Source organism: Myotis nattereri (assembly GCF_964212035.1).
Source record: "Myotis nattereri genome assembly, chromosome: 4".
In the NCBI taxonomy this organism is placed as follows: Eukaryota; Metazoa; Chordata; class Mammalia; order Chiroptera; family Vespertilionidae; genus Myotis; species Myotis nattereri.
In genome coordinates, this window is record NC_138079.1 from 59,291,087 (window position 1) to 59,315,712 (window position 24,626).

At 33.4% G+C, this 24,626-nt stretch overlaps 1 protein-coding gene across 1 annotated transcript in view; it reads left to right on the forward strand.

The window, feature by feature from the left end:
- Window positions 1-24,626, forward strand: part of PPIP5K2 (diphosphoinositol pentakisphosphate kinase 2) — a 66,085-nt gene that overhangs the window by 10,923 nt on the left and 30,536 nt on the right. The window contains exons 5-19 of the mRNA XM_081089060.1: window positions 923-1,008; window positions 2,007-2,161; window positions 5,002-5,103; window positions 6,445-6,606; window positions 8,302-8,423; window positions 9,582-9,683; window positions 10,291-10,377; window positions 11,136-11,211; window positions 11,299-11,408; window positions 12,559-12,644; window positions 14,962-15,087; window positions 15,227-15,348; window positions 15,618-15,800; window positions 23,454-23,595; window positions 24,287-24,510. Coding sequence (XP_080945186.1) covers window positions 923-1,008; window positions 2,007-2,161; window positions 5,002-5,103; window positions 6,445-6,606; window positions 8,302-8,423; window positions 9,582-9,683; window positions 10,291-10,377; window positions 11,136-11,211; window positions 11,299-11,408; window positions 12,559-12,644; window positions 14,962-15,087; window positions 15,227-15,348; window positions 15,618-15,800; window positions 23,454-23,595; window positions 24,287-24,510 — 1,885 coding nt within the window. The remainder of the gene's footprint in view (window positions 1-922; window positions 1,009-2,006; window positions 2,162-5,001; window positions 5,104-6,444; window positions 6,607-8,301; window positions 8,424-9,581; window positions 9,684-10,290; window positions 10,378-11,135; window positions 11,212-11,298; window positions 11,409-12,558; window positions 12,645-14,961; window positions 15,088-15,226; window positions 15,349-15,617; window positions 15,801-23,453; window positions 23,596-24,286; window positions 24,511-24,626) is intronic.

Below are 24,626 nucleotides of genomic sequence, written 5' to 3' on the forward strand. Positions count from 1 at the left end.
GGGCTTTACTCAGTATAATTAGATTTTTTTAATGTTAAAGTATAACCATTTGAAAAAACATTTCACTATATATCTTAAAATTAATTTAACAAGCTCAAAGCATGGATTTCTAAGAGAAATGGTAAAATATGAATGTATTTATGTATTTTCATTTAATTGATATTTTAGTCTAATGTCTACCCTTATAATTTCACTAGCATTCTATTTTCTTTCATGTTAGCATTACAGTATAAGATTATATATATGAAAGGGCTTTAGAAAGTATATGACCCTATTGTTTATTTGTTTTTCTATTTTTGTTTTTTACGATTCTTTCAGATAGTAACATTGTTAATATCTAGAATTTTTAAACATTTTTCTTAGGTTTACATATTAATGCATGTTTATGTATTATAAGTATATGTACATATACAAATGCATACTCATTTTAAGAAGTTTGGAAAACAAAAGCATAAAGAAAGACATTTAACCCTACCACTACATCTACCATATTTGTTCATATAGAAAGTGATATATACCTACACTCACATTTTACAAAATTAGGATCGCTGTTCTCTTGTACTGTAAACATTTTCCCATGTTATTAAATTTATGTAGAGTATAAAGTTTTTAATGGTTCGGTAATATTCTGTCATTGCCACGTAGCAACTTTAACCATTTCTTTTTATACATTTACATTCTTAATTTAAAAGTTAGTATTTTAATATGCCACATAATGTATTCTGCATACATTTTTTGTTCTAATTGATGAATACATTTTTTAATATTTTAAATGACATTTCTTTATTTAAAAAATAAAGAGACTTAATATACATTGCTTTTTTAGTGGTAGAACAGTAATAATATACTTATGAAGAGTACAATGATATACTCGTGAAACAACTCTAAAACAATAAGGATATTTGTTTTCCTTTTACTTCAGGAGAGAAGTATATAGTATTCTTCAGGCTGAAGGTATTTTACTTCCTCGTTATGCAATTTTGAACCGTGATCCAAATAATCCCAAAGGTAAGAGTAAGAGATTTTAAACAAGCTACCTTCTATCTTTCAACATACTTTTGGCCACTTCCCTTCTGTAATTAAGTGGAAGGAATTTAAAGAACTCAAGGTATTCTGATATTCAGTTTTTTAATGATCCAAATAAATAAGCATTGTACTCAGTTAAAATGTGACACTGTTAGCTAAAAGGCTAATAATAACTTAGGAGTTATATTTCTCATTTTTCTTTGGTTTACATATGACATTTCCCTGCGAGTCATAAGAAAGAATTTTTAAATTACATGCTTTAATAAATTTGTATTGATTTGGGGTAAACAAGTGATTCGTCTATGACTATTGAATTAAGTATTAGAAACTTCATGCTAAGATGGCACAATTAAATTTCTGATGAATAGGAATTTTGAAATATTGCTATTCATTAATATTTTAAAGTACACTTTGCTTCATTTTCCGGGTTACCTAAAACAGCATATAAGCTATACATAACTTAGTCTTAAAAAAGCAAGATAAATGTTTGTCTTAAGATTTAATATTCTGATAACAGTATTTGGGGGAATTTTGATAACTTCATTGTACTTCAAAACAACATTTATTAAAACACTGATATAGTACTTATCTGTATCAGGGAACTTTTCTTATTTGTCTAGAGGTGAAAATCTTACTTTCTGATTGGATCGCTTGCTTACTCTACATATCAGTTACTTTTCTAATTTAAATAACTTTATGTTCTATGGTATCTGTGATATGAATGATCCCATAAGGATCATTTTCAGGAAATGATAGCATTTTGGAGTTATTTTTCAACTTTGTTATTGGCATCATTTCATATCTAAGTTTGGATTCTATGGGTGATAGGGTGAAATGGCAGGGTGAAATAGATTTTGAAGAACAACTATAGTCCCTAATGCCATATATCATAAGTGTTGGTATATGTTGTTTGCATAAGTGTTTTAAATTAAAATAAAATCAGTACTTTAATTTTTCTTGCTATTATGTTTGATTTATAGAATGCAGTCTGATTGAAGGGGAAGATCATGTAGAAGTAAATGGGGAAGTTTTTCAAAAGCCATTTGTAGAGAAGCCAGTTAGTGCAGAAGATCACAATGTTTACATTTATTATCCAACATCTGCTGGTGGTGGAAGTCAAAGACTTTTTCGAAAGGTAAACCTTTGTTATCCTACTGAATACTGTTCTTTGTACATTGTTGTATAAATTTTACTAAAAGTTATCAAGTATTTGTTAAAACTATGATTAAATAAGAATGTATCATTTAGATATAAATTATTAAAAATTTTGCTTATGCAAAATTTCTTCCTACATAATGTCAAGAACCTACTTGCTTTCCTTCTACCTTTCATTTACTTATCTGTCATATGAAAAATTTAGGTACATATCAGCAGTTTTTTAGAAAATATCAGCCGCCCCCAAAATGAATAGTTCATAAAAAAAGTAATACCAATAACTTTTACATACCTGCGAGTATGCTCAAAATTGCACCCATCCTAATAATAGACAAATATGGTAATTAACCATACATCCACTATGCTTCCCATTGGCTAATCAGGGTGATATGCAAATTAACTGCCAACCAAGATGGCAGCCGGCTGCCAGGCAGCTGAAGCGAACATGAGGCTTGGTTGCCCTGGCGATGGAGGAAGCCAAGGTTCCCCGCCTGCGGCAGCCCGACTCTGAGCTGCACTCTAAGAAACAATGTTGCAATTATAGAAGCTAAACAAACTCTAGATACCTGCTTTCAGCCAGCTGGCCTCAGAGCTGGAGCCCCAACAGTGTTTCAATTACAGAAGATAAATAAATCCCAGAATGAAAAAAAAAAAAGGAGAGGCAGGAGCTTCAGTTGCTGGGTTGGCCCACCTGAAAACAGCCCTCAGCCCCTCATCCACGCTGGCCAGGCACCCCAGTGAGGACCCCACCCTGAGGGGGGTGCGGGCAGCCTGAAAACAGCCCTCAGCCCCTCACCCAGGCTGGCCAGGCACCCAAGGGGGACCCCCACCCTGATCCGGGACACCCTTCAGGCAAACCACCTGGCCCCCACCCGTGCACCAGGCCTCTATCCTATATAATAGGATAAGGGTAATATGCAAACTGACCCTAACAGCAGAAAGACTGGGAATCACTGGTCACTATTACACACACTGACCACCAGGGGGCAGACGCTCAATGCAGGAGCTGCCCCCTGGTGGTCAGTGTGCTCCCACAGGGGGAGCTCTGCTCAGCCACAAGCCAGGCTGATGGCTGCCAGTACAGCGGTGGTGGTGGGAGCCTCTCCCGCCTCCTCAGCAGTGCTAAGGATGTCCGACTGCAGCTTAGGTCTGCTCCCTGCTGGCAAGTGGACATCCCCCGAGGGCTGTCGGGCTGCCAGAGGGATGTCTGATTGCCAGTTTAGGCCCAATCCCCTGGGGAGCAGGCCTCAGCCAGCAGATGGTCATCCTTCAAGGGGTCCCAGACTGTGAGAGGGCACAGGCCAGGCTGAGGGACCTCCCCACCCCCCGAGTGCACAAATTTTTTGTGCACCGGGTCTCTAGTCCTATATAATAAAAGCCTAATATGCTAAGTGTCTGGTCTTGTGGTCAGTTGTTCAACCAATCAATGCGTAATATGCTAAGACTGCTCAATCGCACGCTATGACATGCACTGACCACTAGGAGGCAGACACCTAATGCAAGAGCTGCCCCCTAGTGGTCAGTGCACTCCCACAGGGGGAGTGCTGCTCAGCTAGAAGCCTTGAGCTGGGCTCACGGCTGGTGAGCGCAGCAGTGGTGGAGGGAGCCTTTCCTGCCTCCACAGCAGCACTAAGGATGTCTGACTGTTGGACATCCCCCAAGGGCTCCTGGACTGCAAGAGGGTGCAGGCCAGGCTGAGTGACGCCCCCTACCCCCCAAGTGCACAAATTTTGGGCCTCTAGTAATAAAATAAATGCAAATCAGGAATAAAAGATAATGATATTGAGTTACTTTGTATTGGCAAAGATAAAAAAGATGGAAGTAGATGGAAAACAAGCCCAAGTCCAAATGTTGTTGGCGGGAAAGCAAATTAGCTACATTGTTTAGTAATATATCAGGATGAAAAATTTACATACACGTAAATAATCATGGATGTACAAAATAAGGACAGAGTGATACTATTTTATATCCACTAGGGTAGCAAATATTAAAAAGTCCTACAATACCAAGTATAGACAAGCAATGTAGAGCAGTGGGAACTCACATACATTGCTGGAGAGATTGTAAATTGTTAAAACATTGTATAAAAGATTTTGACATTATTTTTGTAAGTTGAATATGGGCATAGTCTCACCTAGCAATTCCATTTCTAGCATATACTTTAGAAACAATCTTGCACACATGTGCCACAGAGATACTTTTAAGAATGTTTAAAGCAATGTTGTTCTAATAGGTAAAGCTTTGAAACAACTCAAATACACACTGATAGGAGAATGAATAAATTACAGTATATTTATATGGTGGAAAATTCTATAGTAGTAAAAGTGAACAAACCAGAGCAGCGGTTCTCAACCTGTGGGTCTCGACCCCTTTGGGGGTCAAACGACCCTTTCACGGGTCACCTAAGACCATTGGAAAACATATATATAATTACATATTGTTTTTGTGCTTAATCACTATGCTTTAATTATGTTCAGTTTGTAACAATGAAATTGGGGGTCACCACAACATGAGGAACTTTATTAAAGGGTCATGGCATTAGGAAGGTTGAGAACCACTGAACTAGAGTTACATACAACAACATGGTTGGATCTTAGAAACATTATTCTTAGTGTTCATTGTATTTTTTAGTGCTATTTAACTTACATGTAAGCCACAAATGCAGCAGAAAATATAGTGTTACCTACACAGTCTTGTTAAATATTTGTGGATTAAAACAAATTATTTTTGTCTAAGATGGAAATAGATGCTAAAGGGTTATATTATAAAAATGAAGGGAATAATTTAGTTTTTATGCTGATGGACATATTTTGTTTTCAGATTGGCAGTAGAAGTAGTGTTTATTCCCCAGAAAGCAATGTACGAAAAACGGGCTCATATATATATGAAGAGTTTATGCCCACAGATGGTACTGATGTTAAGGTAGGGTTGATTAAAGTATATTTTAATTTTGTATTTAGAATTTACAGTGATATCAGAAAATAGAGTACCCTTTAATTAGCAATGTCTATTCTTTATCTGTCTTGTACTGTGAAAGCTTTTGGAAATCTGAAGCCTATAGACCCTTTTAAAAAACAAATTTTATAGAATAATGTTTTTAAATGCTTAAAATAAAACATACAAGATTAAAAAATGAGATAAATTTTATTGAAATATAGTTATCAAATATTTAAAAACCAACTTTGTGATATAATAATATGTATGCTTCTTTAAAAGAACATTGAGTAAGAAAGTATAGTGGGTCTAATAGCCATCACAGTTTCTAAGCACTCATCAGTGTAGATCAGTGATGGCGAACCTATGACACGCATGTCAGAGGTGACACGCGAACTCATTTTTTTGGTTGATTTTTCTTTGTTAAATGGCATTTAAATATATAAAATAAATATCAAAAACATAAGTCTTTGTTTTACTATGGTTGCAAATATCAAAAAATTTCTATATGTGACACGGCACCAGAGTTAAGTTAGGGTTTTTCAAAATGCTGACACGCCGAGCTCAAAAGGTTCGCCATCACTGGTATAACTGATGTTTTGAGATATGCAACAACTGTAATGTGTTATAAAAATGTGTGATTTCTGTTGACAAAGATAAAAGTATAGACAAGTCTTAATTGCTTGACCTTTTGTCAGTCTGTCTAACCAGAGTGCTTTCTTAAATCTGAACATGAACCTCTCCTTTAAAATTCTCTTGTGGATCCTCATTGACCGCAGGATAATTACCAGGTTCATAAAACTGGCATACAAGATATTTATTTCATAGTTTGTCTGCTGTCTGCCCTATGAACCTTATTTCTTATGGTATAAATCAGGCCAAATAACTTACTCTTACCTGAATACCTTGTGCTATTTCATGCCTCTGCCCTCTTCTGTGTTTATTACCTTTGCTTAGAGTGCCTTTCCATCTCTTGTTTGCCTTTAAATTTATGCTCTCCCTCACCTTCCTCCTTTTTTAAAATCGTCTTTTGGCAATTATTTCTATAATATTTTTTTGTTGTTATTTGTACGTCTCCTTTGTTAAACTAAAAAATTTTAAGAAAAATCACATCAGTTACATCCCTGTATTCCCTCATAATACTCAGTATAATTTTTTTTCTAGAGAATTGAACTTCACTTTACCAGTTTTGCCATGTAATTAATTATTTATAACTTCTTCCAACATATTAAAAATTTGACATGTAAATAGAAAGATGTGTGAAAGCCTAATCTGGAGACAAATATTTTTTATATTTTAATAAAATATATACTTTAACATTCATAAAAGGTTTATACAGTGGGTCCAGATTATGCCCATGCTGAAGCTCGAAAATCTCCAGCGCTTGATGGCAAGGTGGAACGAGACAGTGAAGGAAAAGAAGTAAGATACCCTGTTATTCTCAATGCACGAGAGAAATTAATTGCTTGGAAAGTCTGCCTTGCATTTAAGGTAAGATGTTAAACAGCCCATATAGACCTGTGTAAAGGGAATTCTAATTTTACTTTTTTTAGTAAAATAACTTGTTTTTTGGGCTTACAATTGGAGAAATAAGCAAGAAAATGAAAGTGAACAATTTATGTACTCTTCAAGGGATTCTTGCAGTGCCCAAAAATAAAAATATATAATAAATGAAGGCCTTTGTTTTTCTGTATTCTTTCTGTATTACATAAAAGGGAACTTTGTCAATTTATTCAGAAATTAAAATTATGGAAAAAAAAAAACCAAAACACTAGTTAAGTAGTTTTTAGGGGTATTATTAAACATACTAAAAACAAAACAGGTTGTGTTATTTACTCATAGAATTGATAAATGATTTTTGTTGTTGTCAAGTAACAGAGATCCTCAGTATTCTTCTGGTCTTGACAACCAGTCTGTTAGCCTAGTATATCTAATAATATATGTTCATGAAAGCAATACAAATATATTTCTTAAAGAAAACTTTTTACTTCCGATATTTGACTACATCCCTCAATCTATATTGTTAGGTCTTTACTACTGTAAATATTTTTATTATTATTATGTTAATGGAAGTATACTTTTATTATTCTTTTTATATTTTTTATTAATCCTCACCCTAGGATATTTTTCCATTGATTTCTTTAGAGAGAGGAAAGGGAGGGGGAGAGATAGACAGAGAGAAACATTGATGTGAGAGAGACACATCGATTGGTTGCCTCCCACACATGCCCAACCAGGGCTGGGAATTGAGCCTGCCACTGAGGTATGTGCCTGTTAGTCCATGGGCTGATGTGCCATACACTGAGCCAAACCGGCTAGGGTGTACTAAATCTACTATCAAGATTTAGATAGAAGTTTTACAATTTGTGTCTAATAACTTCAAAAACTACATTTTTGAAGACTTACCTTGGAAATATAACTTAAAGATGAGTGTATATTGTTTGATAGTAAATGATAAGTAAATTCTTTATTAATAATTTGAAGTCTCTTTCATGGAAGGAATATTAGCCTATAAATATGTTTTACTAACTATATTTAAATCATTTTAACTTGTAATATTAAGATTTCAAAAGCCATGACTTAACATCACATTATGCTAATATGTGATGACTTGAATATAAAATAGAAGATAGGAAAATTCCTGGAACTTGAACAGGAAATGCATACCTTTCAACTGTTTTGTTCTCCCAAATAAAGTAAATTTATTTTGGGTATTCACAAGTGTGTGCTTGTCAGAGTTTGAAAGATTCATAGGGATAATTTGACATTTCCTTTGAGATATTTCTTCAAAATTGTTTTTCCTTTTTCTTTTTTGGATTAAAGTGGTATCATTTCTGCTAGCACAAAATTTATCAAAGCCTTTATATGTTTTTATCTTTGTTTTTTAAAGAAATGTTACTTGAGAACTGGATAAAAAAAATATAATTATTTTTGGTTTCTCTAGTCCCTTAAATATTGTTGTTCTACATCTACTTTATAATAGTGTTTATATGGCATATGTTACATATTTTCAGGGTACTGAAGTTGCAAATAAGTAATTTCATTTTTTTTACTTATTATGAAGTAAACTAGCAAACAATAATACACTTTTTGGCATTTATATAATTTGATATGTTCTAACAAGCCTGGGAAATTGTGAATATTAATTCAAATGGAACTTTACATTTTATAATTTATTTTAAATAGCAAACAGTTTGTGGCTTTGATTTATTGCGAGCCAATGGACAGTCCTATGTCTGTGATGTCAATGGCTTCAGTTTTGTGAAAAATTCCATGAAGTATTATGATGATTGTGCAAAAATACTTGGGTATGAATTTTATTTTTTATATTTCTTCTTCTTTACCTTTATTACAGCGAATACATACTAGTTATACAGAAACTAAATAATTATCAACATCAAATGATTAGGATTTTGTTAGCCCTGTAAAAATCAATGTTTATAAAATGACAACCCCAAAGATCATGCCAAATCATTTATAATTTGAGTTATCAAAGATAGATTAATTTATGACCAGTGTAGATAAAGGCTTAAAGGTTTTTTAACTTCATAGGTTTAGAAATGCTGTGGTTTCATTCTCTTATATGGCCCAAAATTAACATTCATGAGGTAAATAACCAGAGTGAAATAGAAATATTTGGAATTCAGGATTCTTTTGAATAATACTACTTTTTTAAAACATGTTACTTAAAGATCTTTCTTATGAGATTATCAACTGAATGTAAAAGAAATTATTGCTTACAGAAATGCTATCTTTATATTCTTTAACCTGTTTTCTTATACCCTGATTTAAAAGACTTATAAAACAAGAGAACAAGAGCTATCATTAAACCATTTTAAAGTATATATGACAAAGACATAAGAAACTTACACTTTAAAATTTATTTTAATATTTGGAATCAGCTTTTATTGTATATTTCAAAGATTTGTGAACTTATCCTTAAAGTGAAATTTGGGAGCTTACTAAATTTTAGCATGAATAGATGCTAAACTAAAAACCAAAAATATTTTTTAATTACTTAAACACGTTTGTTAACCCTATTAGTAAAATATGATAGAAATTTGTTAAAAATGGGCAGTGGTATTTAAAATAGCTTATAGGTGATCAATACATTAGTAAGAATTGATTAGTGACCATACAGAAGAGATAATCTTGGGTTTTAGAACCTCTGTAAAGTACATGTGATACAGTTATAGTGAATTATTTGAATATGATGTGACTTACATTTTTAAAACTAAAGTATATAAGTAAATACTTTTAAATTTATGGGACCCCATTAGTGTGTTCTGATATACCAGTTTAGAACTGTTTGTCTAATATTTCTTGATGAGCATTGATTTTTTGGGTTACTTTTGTGCTGTTGTCACATAATCACTAGATAGTTTGACTTTAACTCCTATGATTCTCTATTTTTTGTCTTAAAATGAACTACTTTTTTAATTTTTATTTTTTTACTTTTCTCAAAGCAATATTGTGATGAGAGAGCTTGCTCCACAATTTCATATCCCCTGGTCAATACCCTTAGAAGCTGAAGATATCCCAATTGTACCAACTACATCTGGAACTATGTAAGTTTGAATATTTTCATTTAGAAACTCCTTGGGTTTTCCCCATTAGTCTGTGCTATTGCAATAAAGATTAAATTTCTGAATGATTATTAGATACTTTACTTGATATGTTTTCTTATGGTCCACTTTGCAGATGGAGCAATAGATTACATGCTTTTACAGGGGTTCTCATGGACTAAAAATGTTTTACATTGTTATAAATAAAATCCCCAGAATGCTTGGGTAATTGTAGAACTGTTTAATTAAACCATAAAAATGAAGGAGGTGACAACAGATGCATTACTTAAAGGTTTATAGTTAGTGGTCTACAACTTTGGCACGCTTAGCATGTAAAGAAAAAATATAAAGTTATATTTTGAGTTAAGTGAACTAATATTGCCAAAGTGTTTCATAACATTCTAGTGAAAGTTAGTGCGTGAAACTCACCTATTACTCAGGCGAATTGACCATATTGTTCACATTCACAGCTTAGAGACTTACATTAACATATTAAATATTCTCAGAAGTCCTTGGGGGGAGGATGACAGAAGTATTTAATTTTGTTTTTAAACCCATATTTCCAAACTTATTTAACACAAATTGAGAATTTCTTTTGTTTTAATTTTAGGATGGAACTTAGATGTGTCATAGCTGTCATACGTCATGGGGATCGAACACCAAAACAAAAAATGAAAATGGAAGTGAGGCATCAAAAGTATGTTTTAAGGGGAATAATTTAATACTCAGAAGATAATATATTATTTTTGATAGATGATTAGCTATTTCAATTACTGCATCATATAGAAAAACTGTTTACTACTATTTATTGGCTTTTAATATTTAAACCTGTGGTTGCAAACAAAATCCATTTAAAATAATTGTATGTAATAGCATCTGAAAATTATTGTGGCAGTATCCATAAATGACCCTCAGTCTGACCTAGTTTTCATTTATTGCTGTAAATGTGTTCTATTTAATCTTGGTTTATTATTCACTTATATTGCTCTCTGACAGTCATTAACCTCCCAACCTCTAGAAGAAAATTAGTATGATGAAAGTTTGTTTTTTTCTATTTAGTATTTGATATGCAAAACCTGAGCCATTAAATATATACTGAAACATTTTTAAAGTATATATGTGTATGTTGTGACTTCAGAGAACATATTTCAGATATTTTGTTTTATAATCATATGTTGTTTTTATCATGAGAAACTTACTCACATAATCCAGTGATTATTAGTTTGATATGGTTTAGGAAAATATAAAAGTCTATCAATCAACATAAAGAAACAACATGGTATAGTGAAGAAGGGCAAGAGGACACAGTATTTGAAATCCAAAGAGCCGGAGTCACATATCTATGATTTGTTATCATTATGGTTCTATATTTACTATTTACTATAATTGATTTAAGTATATGGTGAAAATATTAATTATTGCAAATGACTAATAGTGCTCTGTCTTTTTTATAAGATTTTTTGATCTTTTTGAAAAGTGTGATGGATATAAATCTGGGAAATTAAAACTCAAAAAGCCAAAACAATTACAGGCAAGTGCATTTGATTTCTTGTTGAGTTTTAAATTGCTATTGGGAAAGTTATATAGAAATGTAATTCTTTCTTAATTTATTTTACAGGAAGTGCTGGATATTACACGGCAACTTCTTATGGAGCTGGGGCAAAATAATGATTCTGACATTGAAGAAAACAAGTCAAAACTTGAACAACTTAAGACTGTGTTAGAGATGTGAGTATCTTTGAACTCCTTAATTTTGATGATGACTTGTAATGTTCTTTTGAAAATATGTGTGACTTTCCTTGTTAATTTCCTTCAGTTTGATAGTTTTACTCTTTATCACTGTAGCTGAGGAGAAATTAGTGAAAGCCTATTGAGATTTTTATTCTCACCAGTGAGAAAATAGGTGTTGTATTTAAGGTTATTGTTTTAGTTTTAATTTTAACAAGAAGATGAAAAGAGGACATCAAATTTGGGTCTTCTATGAAGAACTACTTAGTATGAAGTTCATTTTGCTAACGACAACAGATTCAGTGCTGTTTAAAAGTATAATAATTTTGAACTATGTTTTAGTCAAGTGAAGTAGGTACCACCGGTATTTCTATTATAAACTTTATAATTTTGACCACTTACAATCTTATTTTCATTTATTTATTTATTATTTCCTTTGGGGTTCTTTTGTTGTTGTTTTGTTGTTGTTGTTTTTACAGAGAGGAAGGGAGCGGGACAGAGAGTTAGAAACATCGATGAGAGAGAAACATTGATCAGCTGCCTCTTGCACACCCCCTACTGGGGATGTGCCCGCAACCAAGGTACACGCCCTTGACCAGAATCGAACCTGGGACCCTTCAGTCCGCAGGCCGACGCTCTATCCACTGAGCCAAACCAGCTAAGGCAAGAAACTTTTTTTGTATCATTATTATTTTTTAATCCTCACCAGAGGACATTTTCTTGATTTTTGAAGAGGAGGAAAGGGGAGAGAGAGAGAGAGAAAGAGAGAGAGAGTATGAGAGAGATGAGAAAGGAACATTCACCGATTGCCTCCTGCAAGCTGCAAGCCCCCAACCAGGCCAGGAGCAAACCTGCAACCCAGGTATGTGCCCTGATTGGGAATCGAATCCTCAACCTTTTAGTGTACTGGAGGATGCTCCTACCAACTGAGCCACACCAGCCATGGCTATATTTTCATTTTTAAGGTGCTAGAATGACTACTTTTGCCACAGATATTCTACTAGGATAGTTTGAAGAATTCAACAAGGTAATTAAATAGAGGAGGCAATAAAATGTAGGGTTAGTTTTTTTCTGTAGATGGATTTAGTTGTTTTCTAGGAGGTCATATTACTGAATGTTGTTCATTCTGCTTGCCATTTTTATTTTTCAGGTATGGCCACTTTTCTGGAATAAATCGTAAGGTGCAATTAACCTATCTCCCTCATGGTTGTCCTAAAACATCTAGTGAAGAGGAAGGTATGTCATTATTAATGCTTATTGTGTTTTAATTATATGTAGGGACTGGCTTGGTTTTTAGTGGTGTTTTGTTAACTGCTTTCTATCTAAAATGTAGATTTTATCCTTTAAGTAAAGGGTAGATTTTATTATATTGAAAACTGCATAGAACTTCCCTTTTACTCTGGGGTTGTTTCAGAAAACTTATTTATTTATAACTAAATGTTACTTAATGAGCCTCTTCCTCGTTTGGTAGAAGAGGTCAAACTATATAGGATGAAAGCTCAAAAAGTATGAAAAGACTATTTAAAAACATACGCAATCAATGTGTTCAAAAATATTTTTCTCCAGAATAAGCATTTAAATATGATTAGTCTTTTCAGAGTAGTCAGCACAAAAGTTCATATACTCATTTACCTTTCAAAAGAAAAATAAGCAGGGGTTAGAAAAGCCATTTTGTGGAGAAATGCAGATGCCCAATAATTACAGTAGGTCCTCGGGTTATGTCGGAGATCATTCCTACGGCTCGCGATGTAACGTGATATTCGCTATAAGTCAGAACCCACCTACATAAGCATCTACGTCACTCACATGGAGCACATACACAGCAGTAATGAAGTGAAACAGTAAAACAAATTTAAAAGAAAGATAACAATTCCTGGTAAATAAATAGTATAAAACATAAAGCACATATGTACATATGTCGAAATGACAGAACTTTTTTTTTTTAATAAATAAAGGGGAGATGTCAATGTAACCACGAAATATCATATGTCGAGTCCGATGTAACCTGAGGACTGCCAGTAATATGATAATAATAATAATTACTCTTGCCTATCACATTGCAAAAGTGTCTTCTTATTTTATTCTTTTCTCAAACTGGTAATAAAGAATGCTGATGAGAATATAGTGTGGCAGGATTTCAGTCTACTGGTAGGAGTATAAATTGACGTAACTCTTTGAATAGTAATTTGTCAATATCTGTATATCAGGAACTTCAAAAAATGTTCATATGCTTTAACCTTAATTCTACTTATACGAGTTTATCCCAAGGAAATAATTGAATATTCAGGGGAAGATTGATCTATTGGGACTTTCAAAATGGCATTATTTATACTAGCAAAAGTTGAAGTAATGATTATCTTACATGCAAACAGAACTTTGACTATGTGGATTTATATATTTATTAGAGGCCTGATGCATGAAATTCATGCAAGAGTAGGCCTTCCTTCCCCCGGCTGCCAGCATGGGCTTCTCTCTGGCAGGCACCCTTGACCAGGCTTCCCTCGCAGCCCTGGTTTCTTCTGGAAGAACATCCGGTCTAATTAGCATATTATGCTTTTATTATTACAAATTTTAAAATTTGATGTGTTCTCTTATACTGGTGATTAATAGCAATAAGCTTAATTTCTTTTACCTTAATCTTTATGATAAAAAATTCCATAAATAACTAAATTAAAAGTCAGTTAATTAAATGTTCTTCCATAAATTAATATTGATGTGCATGGTAAAACACATACAACTATTAACTAGCCCCAAGGGAAAGGGTGATTTTCTATTCTAATGAATCATCAAGTTGTTTAAGCACTTATATTGCTGGTTTTTAAAATACCTTTGTTTTTGTAGCATAACAGAACTTAATACAGGACAAATCAAAATTAAGTATAGAAATTACTCACTTATGGTACCTTCTCTAAATCTGAGAAAATACTTGGTCTGGGACACATAGAGATTCCACAATTCCCAATTTTATTTTATTTATTTTTTAATTACAGTTGACATACAGCATTATATTAGTTTCAGATGTACAACATAGTAATTAAATATTTCACAAGTCTTAATTTTAAAAGCTGCTCTTGGCTACAATTTTTTTGTATATCTCACCTATGCATTTAAAGTATATAATTAATTTAGGCTCTGTCATTTCACATCTTTCTAAAATTTATGCAAATCACTGATTCCTAATCATAGAAAAGGGATATATCTTCTTCACTTCAGCTCTTGATATAAAGACAAGATCTGGATCCCATGATCAAGAAGCTCTTAATCTAGCATGTGTAGCACAATTGCATACATTGCTGTCATACCATTATGAGAGCAGTGAGGGAGAAGCAATACTTCCATTCAGAAACTCGGAAAGAGCCTTATTCCAAAGAATGGGGGAGATTTTGAGATTTTAACAGGTGGAATAGGGGGTATTTCTGGCAGAAGTCTACAAAGAGAGGTACGTTTAAGGAACAAAATAATACCTAAGGGCCACAAAGAAAAATTAATCTTGAAACACATGTTTAAAAGAAACAAATTTGACATTTGCTTTATCCATTGACATGTATCCTAGACAGCCGAAGAGAAGAACCATCCTTACTTTTGGTTTTAAAATGGGGAGGAGAACTCACTCCTGCAGGCAGGGTCCAGGCTGAGGAACTTGGAAGAGCTTTCAGGTGTATGTATCCTGGAGGTCAAGGTAAATCTTGGAGTTTCTCTAATTTGGTTAAATGTGTACATTGTGTTTTCATATCTTTATGTACTTTGAGACATTAAATGTTTATAGAAATATAGTGAAATAAAAATATAGCTTAAGTGATTTGAGGATTTATTTTCAGGAGATTATGCAGGATTTCCTGGTTGTGGATTACTTAGGTTGCATAGTACCTACAGACATGACCTCAAAATATATGCCTCTGATGAAGGACGCGTGCAGATGACTGCAGCTGCTTTTGCCAAGGTATAAGTCAATGTTTTTAGAATTACTAGAATTTTTATCTCATATTGCATTTTAAAATATTTTTATGAAGACAGTGTTAAATTTCCAAATCTGAAACTTTCTACTAAAGCCCTGAAATGACGGTGACAAACTATATTAGTAATAAAGTTTGTTTATTGTAAATAGTTTATACCTTATAAAATTCAGCATGTAACAAAATAATAATGATACTTCCTACTATTTTATATAATAAGTTTAAAAACTGTGTTGGTTTTACTTAATATGTTTAGGGGCTACTGGCACTAGAAGGAGAGCTTACACCCATTCTTGTTCAGATGGTAAAAAGTGCAAACATGAATGGTCTTCTGGACAGTGATAGCGATTCTTTGAGCAGTTGTCAGCAACGTGTGAAAGCAAGACTTCATGAAATACTTCAGAAGGACAGAGATTTTACAACTGAAGATTATGAAAAGGTGGGTCTTAACAAACTCTTTTACATGTGAAATATTATACACACAGAAAAGTACAAAAACATACACTTAGCCTTTATTGTATTGTATCATATAATCATCACCATCCAGATAGAGAAATAGAACATTGCAACAACTCTAGCCTCTGTGTACCCCTATCCTGATTGCAACCTCTCTTCTGGCTTTTTATGTTGCTCTTTTTCATAACCATATCATTGGATAAGTCTGCATCTCTAACTACTATAGTTTTAGTAGTTTTGGCTGTTTTTTAAGCCTCAAATAATAGAATAGTTTTCTTTTTTTGTTTTTTTGTTTTTTTTCCTCCAAATATATGTATTTATTGATTCAGAGAGGAAGAGGGAGGGACAGAGAGAGAAGCACCAGTGATTAGAATCATTGCTCGCCTGTCTCCTGCACGCCTCCTACTAGGGATGGAGACTGCAACCCAGGCCTGTGTCCTGACCTGGAATTGCACTGTGAGCTCCGGATTCATAGGTCAACGCTCAACCACCGAGCCTCGCTCATCAGGGTCAGCCCAATTTTTAAAAGTGTTATTTTTTTAAAATATATTTTATTGATTTTTTTACAGAGAGGAAGGGAGAGGGATAGAGAGTTAGAAACATCCAAGAGAGAGAAACATCAATCAGCTGCCTCCTGCACACTCCCTACGGGGAATGTGCCCGCAACCAAGGTACATGCCCTTGACTGGAATCGAACCTGGGACCCTTCAGTCCGCAGGCCGACGTTCTATCCACTGAGCCAAACCAGTTAGGGCAAAAGTGTTTTTTTTTTTAAAGCTAAGGCTGCACAGATACTCTTTGAATGAGCACAGGTTGTGACTAAGTGGAGTTTTAGGCGGTTAGTCTCCTTTGTAGCCTTGTCAGGACACAGCCTTTGGCATGTTTTCGTGTGTTGAGAGCATGCGTGTTGGTGTGTGGTGAGTGTTGAGCTGAAGTTGGGGCAACGATGGTGCATTTGCTCCCCTGCTGAGCTCCCTGCTAATCGGGGTCTTCAGTCTGTTCCGGCTTCAGGATCTGTGCCGCATCCTTGCTGGGTGTGATGTTTGTTTTCTTTTATGTCTGGCTTCTTTTACTCAATATTGTTTGTGAAATTCACATGTATTTTTGAGAATTTTAATTAGCTAATAATCATCTATCTCTGTGTAGTATTTTATTTCGGATGTTGGTGAACTTTCTCTGTAAAAGACCAGATAGTAAATGTTTTAGGCTTTGGGGTTTATATTTGGTCTTTTGTTGCATAATCTTTTTTTTTAACCACCTTTGAAAAATGGACAAACTATATGGGCTATGTCACTGGCCACATTTGCCCTGCAGGCCTTAGTTTTACCCCATCTTATATTTATGAGTATACTACAGTTTATATATGCTTCTATTATTGCTATAGTTTTGGGTTATTTGATTAATAATGCTATGACTATCCTTGTGTGGGTCCTATTGCATATGAGCATATGTCTCTCTTGGATCTATTCTAGGAGTAGAACTGTAACCCACAGTATGCTTATATTTCAGTATCAGTAGACGATGTCCAACTGTTTTCCGAAGTCATTGGCCCAATTACACTCCCATCAAAATTCCTTGAGAATTGTCATTGTTCTACATAATCTCTATTCATGTCATCTTCAGACTAATCAATTTTGACCATTCTGGCGGTAGATGTATAGAAGTATTTCATTGGATAATCCTCTCTCCTAAGGACTTCTCTTTAAGTCTCTTGTCTTTTTTTTCTACTACTTGTTTGTGTTTTTCTTTTTGAGTGGTAGAAGTTCTTTATATTTCAGATATGAACTCTTTTTATATATACTACCACTTATTCTGAGCCTTTATTGTATCTTTTGATAAACAGAAATTCCTATTTTTTATGAATTCCAAGTTCAATTTTTTCCTTTATGGTCAATGCATTTTAATGTATTGTTTATATCTTTTTTTAACCAGAAGGCATTAGATATTCTCATATATGATCTGTAAGCTTTACTGTTTTGCCCTTCATATTTATCTGCAGTCCAGCTAAAATTTTATGCTATAAGGTAAGGATGTAAATTTGTATTTTTTTCCCTAACTATATGTATTCCTTTGTGTCTCAGCATTACATACTGCAAAGACCATCCTTTCCCCATTACTTTATAATAATCACCTTTATCATATATGTTCGTCTGCTTTTTTGTGGATCACAAATCCTACCTAGTTTCTTCGTTAAGCTTTTCTTGGCTTTTCCTGCATTTCCATATATATTTTTAAATAATCTGGTCAGAAATTCTGTTCGGATATTGATCTACATTGCATTAAACCTGTAGTTTGTGAAAACTTAACATATTTTTTAAAAACTGTACAATTTTAAATGGTATCTCAGAGTTTTATTTTCTAATTGTTGCTGTTATGTAAAAACATTTTTAATATTGACTTTATATGCATCAACCTATTGAACTTGTTTATTAATGATTTATCTGTAGATTTTTTTTTGATTCTTTAAAAGCATATCCACAAAATTTTTTCTTCCTTCCTATCTTTATATGTTTTTATTATTTTTCTTAACTTGATTTAGTAGCTAGCACCTTCAAATTCATGTTAAATAGAAGTGGCATTTCTTACCCTAGCTGGTTTGGCTCATGGATAGAGCGTCGGCCTACGGACTGGGGGGGGGTCCCAGGTTCGATTCCAGCCAAGGGCACATGCCCAGGTTGCGGGCTCAATTCCCAGTGAGGGGCATGCAGGAGGCAGCCAATCAATGATTCTCTCTCATCATTGATGTTTCTATCTGTCTCTCCCTCTCTGAAATCAATAAATTAAAAAATATATATTTTTTTAAAAAGTGGCATTTTTTGTTCATGCTTTGAAAAGGAAAGCTTTTAACACTTGTCCATTAAGTGTGATGTTTTCTCTAATTTTTTATAGCTTCTCATTTCAGTATGAGGAAATCCTGTTCCTATTTTGCTAAGATTTTTATCATGAAAATTTATTGATTTTTATCATTATCTTTTCATCTATTGCATCGTATGATATTTTAGAATGTGACACTACTTTTGCTCCTAGAATCAACTTTTTAATGTATTTTTTTAAAATATATATCACTGGGTTAACTAATATTTTTGGTTAGGAGTTTTAAATTACGTTGTTTATGTCTTTGACTGCTTTTAATATTAGGATTGTACTAGACTCATAAAAATAGGGGATCCTATTTAGGTGGAATAGTTTGTGTACTTATGTTTCATTTAATGTTTGGTAAAATGTACTGGTAAATCCTATGGTAAATTTTATTGGCATTTTCTTTGTGATAAAGTTTATAATTATGAATTCCAGAGTAATTTAATAGTTTCTAGTTATATTATGTCATATCAGTATTAAGTTATATTCTTCTAAACATTTATAATATACTATATAAGTTTTTTGTAATGTCTGAAATATCTGTAGGGACATCCTTTTTGTTTTACCACATTATACCATTTTTCTTTTTAAAAAAATACATTTTTTATTAAAAAATTTCAGAAAGGGAGAGGGAAAGAGATCGAAACATCAATGATGAGAGAGAATCATTGATTGGCTACCTCTTGTACACCCCTGACCAGGGACTGAGCCTACAGCCTGGGCATGTACCCTAACTGGAAATTGAACCATGACTTTCTGGTTCACAGGTCGATGCTCAACCACTGAGCAACACCAGCCAAGTATATTATTTTTCTTCTTGATGAGTTTTGCCATGGTTAATCCATATTTATTAATTCTTTCAAAGACCTAACTTACAGATTTGTCAAATTTGTTGGTCCTCTAAATTATGCACTTGATTTTCATTTGATTAATTTTTATTGGTTAATGTCTTATTCCTTCTATTTGTACAGTTTTATTTTGCAATTTTTCTAATTCTCAAAAACTAATGGCACTAGATGGATGCTTATTAAGTCTTGAATCTTTTCTAAAATACATGCTCTGGCCATAAATTTTTCTTTATGCATTGTTTTAACTGTATTCATAAAATATAAAGGTTTATGCAATTTGAGACATTTTCTCATTTTCTTTGTGATTTCTTCTTTGGTTATGGGTTATTTAAAAGTATATTTTTAAAATTTCCAAATCTATTGCATTTTAAAGTTGGACTTTCATTATTTCTAACTTTATATCATTTTGGTTCAAATACAAATTCCTCTTGGTTTCTTTATCTATTTTTTTCTTGCTTTACTGTTGTGTTAAAATTTCCAAATACAATTGTGTATTTTTCATGTCTCTGTAGTCCTCTCAATTCTTGCTTTATCTCTTTTGGTTCCATGTTTTTAGATGCATATAAATTTAGAGTTGATATATTTCAATCAGTACTTTTTGCCTTAAAGTTTACTTTGTTTGAGACTAATATAGCTACAACAGTCATTTTCTTTTATTTGGTGTTTGCATAGTATTTCAGATTACTTTTAATCTTTCTGAAACTGTATTTCTTAGGTATAGCTCTTAAAATCTGCATATAGTTGTTTTTTAAATAATTCTTACGAAAATTTTGGTTTATTCTCTCCTTTCTTGCTTCATTGGAATTGATACTTTATATTTCTGTTAGTTTAACATTTTTGTTTGATTTTACTGTTTGTTTTGACATTACCCCAGAGATAGCAGTAGGCTTCTGTGACTTCTAAAAGTTGAATGTTTACATCATGCTTTTACTCTCTTCCTGGACAATGCAAGGACTCTAAAGAGTGCTTTTCAAACTTTAACTTGCATAAGAATTGTCTGGGGCCTTATTAAAAAATGCAAATTCTGATCCATCATATCTGCAGTGGGGAATAGAATTTTGCATTTTTAATAAGCTCCCAATTCATGCCAATATTATTGGTCCTTGAACTATATAGCAGTAAGGCCCCAAATCATTGTAACATTTGCTCAGCTAGCAACTTACATGATACAGTAAGTAATGTTGTTTATTTTTATTCTGTATATTTTAAACCCCACAATGTGTCATTTTTGTTATCCTTTTATACAAGCAATATTTATTTAGATTTACCTATGAATTTACCCTTAAATTACCTTTTTTCTTCTTTCTGAATTTTAGAGTTTCCATTTAAAGTCGTTTTCATTCTGTTTGGAGAGCAATATAGTAAATCTGTTAGTATCACCCTACTGGTGGTGAATTCTTTTTTCCTTGCCTAAAGGTATTTTTATTTCAACTTTCCTCTTAGGGTATTTTTTCTTGGATATAGAATTCTAGGATGGCACTTTCTTTCATTGCTTTGAAGATGTCATTTTACTATCTTCTAGCTTTCAGTGTTTATCTTGAGAAGTTAGTTGTTGATCTTATTGCACCTTTGAAGATAACTTTTAAAAATAACTTATGCCCTGACTGGTTTGGCTCAGTGGATAGAGCGTCAGCCTGTGGACTGAAGGGTCCCAGGTTCGATTCCAGTCAAGGGCATGTACCTTGGTTGTGGGCACATCACCAGTAGGGGGTGTGCAGGAGGCAGCTGATTGATGTTTCTCTCTCATCGATGTTTCTAACTCTTTATCCCTCTCCCTTCCTCTCTGTAAAAAATCAATAAAATACATTTAAAAATAACTTCTTTTGGCATAATTTCATCTTTGGTTTTCAGCAGTTTTTCTATTTTATGTCTAGATGTAAATTACTTTTTAATTTTCCTGCTAATAGTTTCTAATAGGATTCTTGGGTCTTTTGTTTCAGTTTTGGAAAACATTTTTTTGGGTTTTTTTCCCCTGTTGCTTTCTTCTGGGTCTCCAAATATATGCTTGCTAGAACTTTGTCTTATCCTTTCTTTTGATTTTTTTTTCATCCTTTTTTCTCTGTGATTTATTCTGGATAATATCTTCTAACCAGTCTCTAATTTACTAAATTTATCTCTGGCTGTATCTAATGTGCTTGTTTATAAAGTCAGCCAGTGTATTTTTCCATTTCAGAATTTCTGTTTGCTTTTTTATATATAATATTGTCATTTTTCAATAATGTGCAATTCTTTGATAACTTTCAATGTTTTCTTTTATCTTCTTGATCATAGAAAGTCTCTCTTTTTTTTAGTTTTTGATAATTTTATTACTTTGAGTCTCTGGTTCTGTTTCTGTTGTTTATTCTCCTGGTTGGTATTCATGATGTCCTGTTTTCTTGTGTGCTGATTATCTTTAATTATGGGTGAATACTTTGTTTGTGGAAATAAATAGAATATTAACATCTTCCAATAAGGTTTTTTATTTGTTCCTGCTCTATGCCTTTGGACATAGCAATCTAAGATTGCCTTAATCCAGTTTCAAAACAGATCTTTTTGGATCAGCAGTTGACCTGAACCTGATCTGCAGTTGTTGGTGGATTGGTTTGCTTCTGATTCACTCTCAATTTTTTGAGGCAGAGTTTACCAGCGTTTCACCTTTGGAAATCCTGGACTTCACTTTTGCTCCCTTAGCCTAATAGGACTATTAAAGATTTACTCCACTTCTCTGCTGTCTATTCAGGATCAACAAATGTCTCCAATTCAGAAACAGCCTTAAATGCCAGATTCACTCTCTGTATGAGTTTTGGCTCTATAATTCTTTATTATATTAACCAGAGGCCCTGTGCACGAAATTTGTGTACGGGGTGGGAAGGTTTCCTCAGCCCAGCTGTGCCCTCTCACAGTCCAGGACCCTTTGGGGGATGTCTGGGACCCCTTGCTCCTTTCTGCCCACTTGCTCGCTGCTCCTTACCACTTGGCTCACTGCTCCTTACCACTCAGCTTGCTGCTCCTTAGCGCTGCCGCAGAGGCAGGAGAGGCTCCTGCCACCGCTGATGTGCTCGCCAGCTGTGAGCCCAGCTTCTGACTGAGTGGCGCTCCCCCTGTGGGAGTGCACTGACCACCAGGGGGCAGCTCCTGCGTTGGGCGTCTGCCCCCCTGGTGATCAGTGCACATCATAGTGACCAGTCGTTCTGGTCGTTCCACCATAATGGTCACTTAGGCTTTTATTATATAGATTCTCAGATACCTCAAAGCAGAAGTATAGAAGTTCTTTGCCCAAGATTTTTACGCATTTACAATGGTTAAATTAAGCTGAACTACTAGTTCATCATAATAAGAAGTGGAACTCTACACTTTTTATTATTTGTAGAAACTTACTTGATGGAATTAAATAATTTGCCAAGCTAAGTGTAAAATCTAGATTTGAAACCATGTTGTCATTAATGACTTTTGTTGACTTGTAAAAAACATTATCACAACGGGATTAGCATGGTGTTTCAGAGCACCAGCTCTATAGCCAGACTACCTGCTTTTTTACCCCACTCATCACATACTAGTGGTTGATCTTGGGCTTAACCTCTAAATACCTCAACTGGAAAAAGAGATGATTATAATAATAGAGCCTTAGGGTTATTACATGTAAATAAATATATGTCAAATTGTTAGAACAGTATTTGCTCGTATTGAGTCAACAAATTGTTGATGTAAGAATAAAATGGCATTGTGAATTACAGTACTTCTGCCATATTTTCTCTGATGATGATCTCATGATATCGAAGGTTTAATTTTTTTAACATGAAATTTGAGTTGTTTGCTTCATCCTTAATCTTATTACTATACGGTGTGGCCATCTTAATTTGTGGTATGGAATTATTCTTCAGTTTTGTATATTGTTATTTTGGATAGTTGTGCACAAACAGATATAAAATATATACTTTATCCATTTGTAGCTTACTCCATCTGGAAGCATTTCTCTTATTAAATCAATGCATTTAATTAAAAATCCTGTGAAGACCTGTGACAAAGTTTATTCTTTGATACAAAGTTTGACTTCTCAAATCAGACATCGCATGGAAGATCCCAAATCATCAGGTAAATATCATATTTTTCTTAGAGCATAGCACAAATAAACATTGCTATTTATTTACTATAAACATTTTAAAATAAGGTGTAATAATCTTAAAAAATAAAGCGCATACTACGTGTAGTTGTGAGTTAATGTATATCCAACAAAAGAATAAATAGCTAAGTTATAGTTGCTTTTTTTCCTTTGAAAGAAAACGTTCTTATTTGGTTCATTCTGTAGTGTTCCCAGATAGCTAAACAGCAAATAGGCAGCATAATAAACAAGAGCAAACAATAAAAAGGTGACTTGTCTCTGGCTCTGAGACCAGCTTGATTAATAACTTGGACAACCTTGTAAGCTTGGATTGCTTACTAGTTAAAGTAGATCTTTGAATTGTTTAATTTTTACAGTTTCTTTCCAGTAATGACTGTCTACTCTGATAAGTGAATCTTATAAAATAATAAATAATAATATAGTTAAAGTAAGTTAAAATTTAGAATTGAAAATTTATTAGCTTCAAAGAGTTTTGTATATAATTCTATTTCTTACTATTGATGTGTGTAACATATGGAAAGGTCTTTATAAACCCAAGTTTTAACCTACATATACCTTTATTCAAGTCTACAAAATATATGGTTGTTAATAGCTTATGCCTATGGTATATATTCTTAATTTGATTTTTAATTTTAATATATTAAAAATTTCATGTTGTTTTAGATATTCAGCTTTACCATAGTGAGACATTAGAGCTTATGCTACGTAGATGGTCCAAGTTGGAGAAAGACTTTAAAACAAAGAATGGAAGATATGACATTAGTAAAATCCCTGACATATATGACTGTATAAAATACGATGTCCAGCATAACGGTTCCTTGAAATTAGAAGACACAATGGAATTATATGGTCTTTCAAAGGCCTTAGCAGATATTGTTATCCCTCAGGTAAGTAATTCCTAGGAATCGATTGTTTTCAGGCATCCACTGGGGATCTTAGAGTGTATCCCCAGCAAATAAGGGGGACTCCTGTATGTAGTTCTCATACAAATAAAAATATTTCG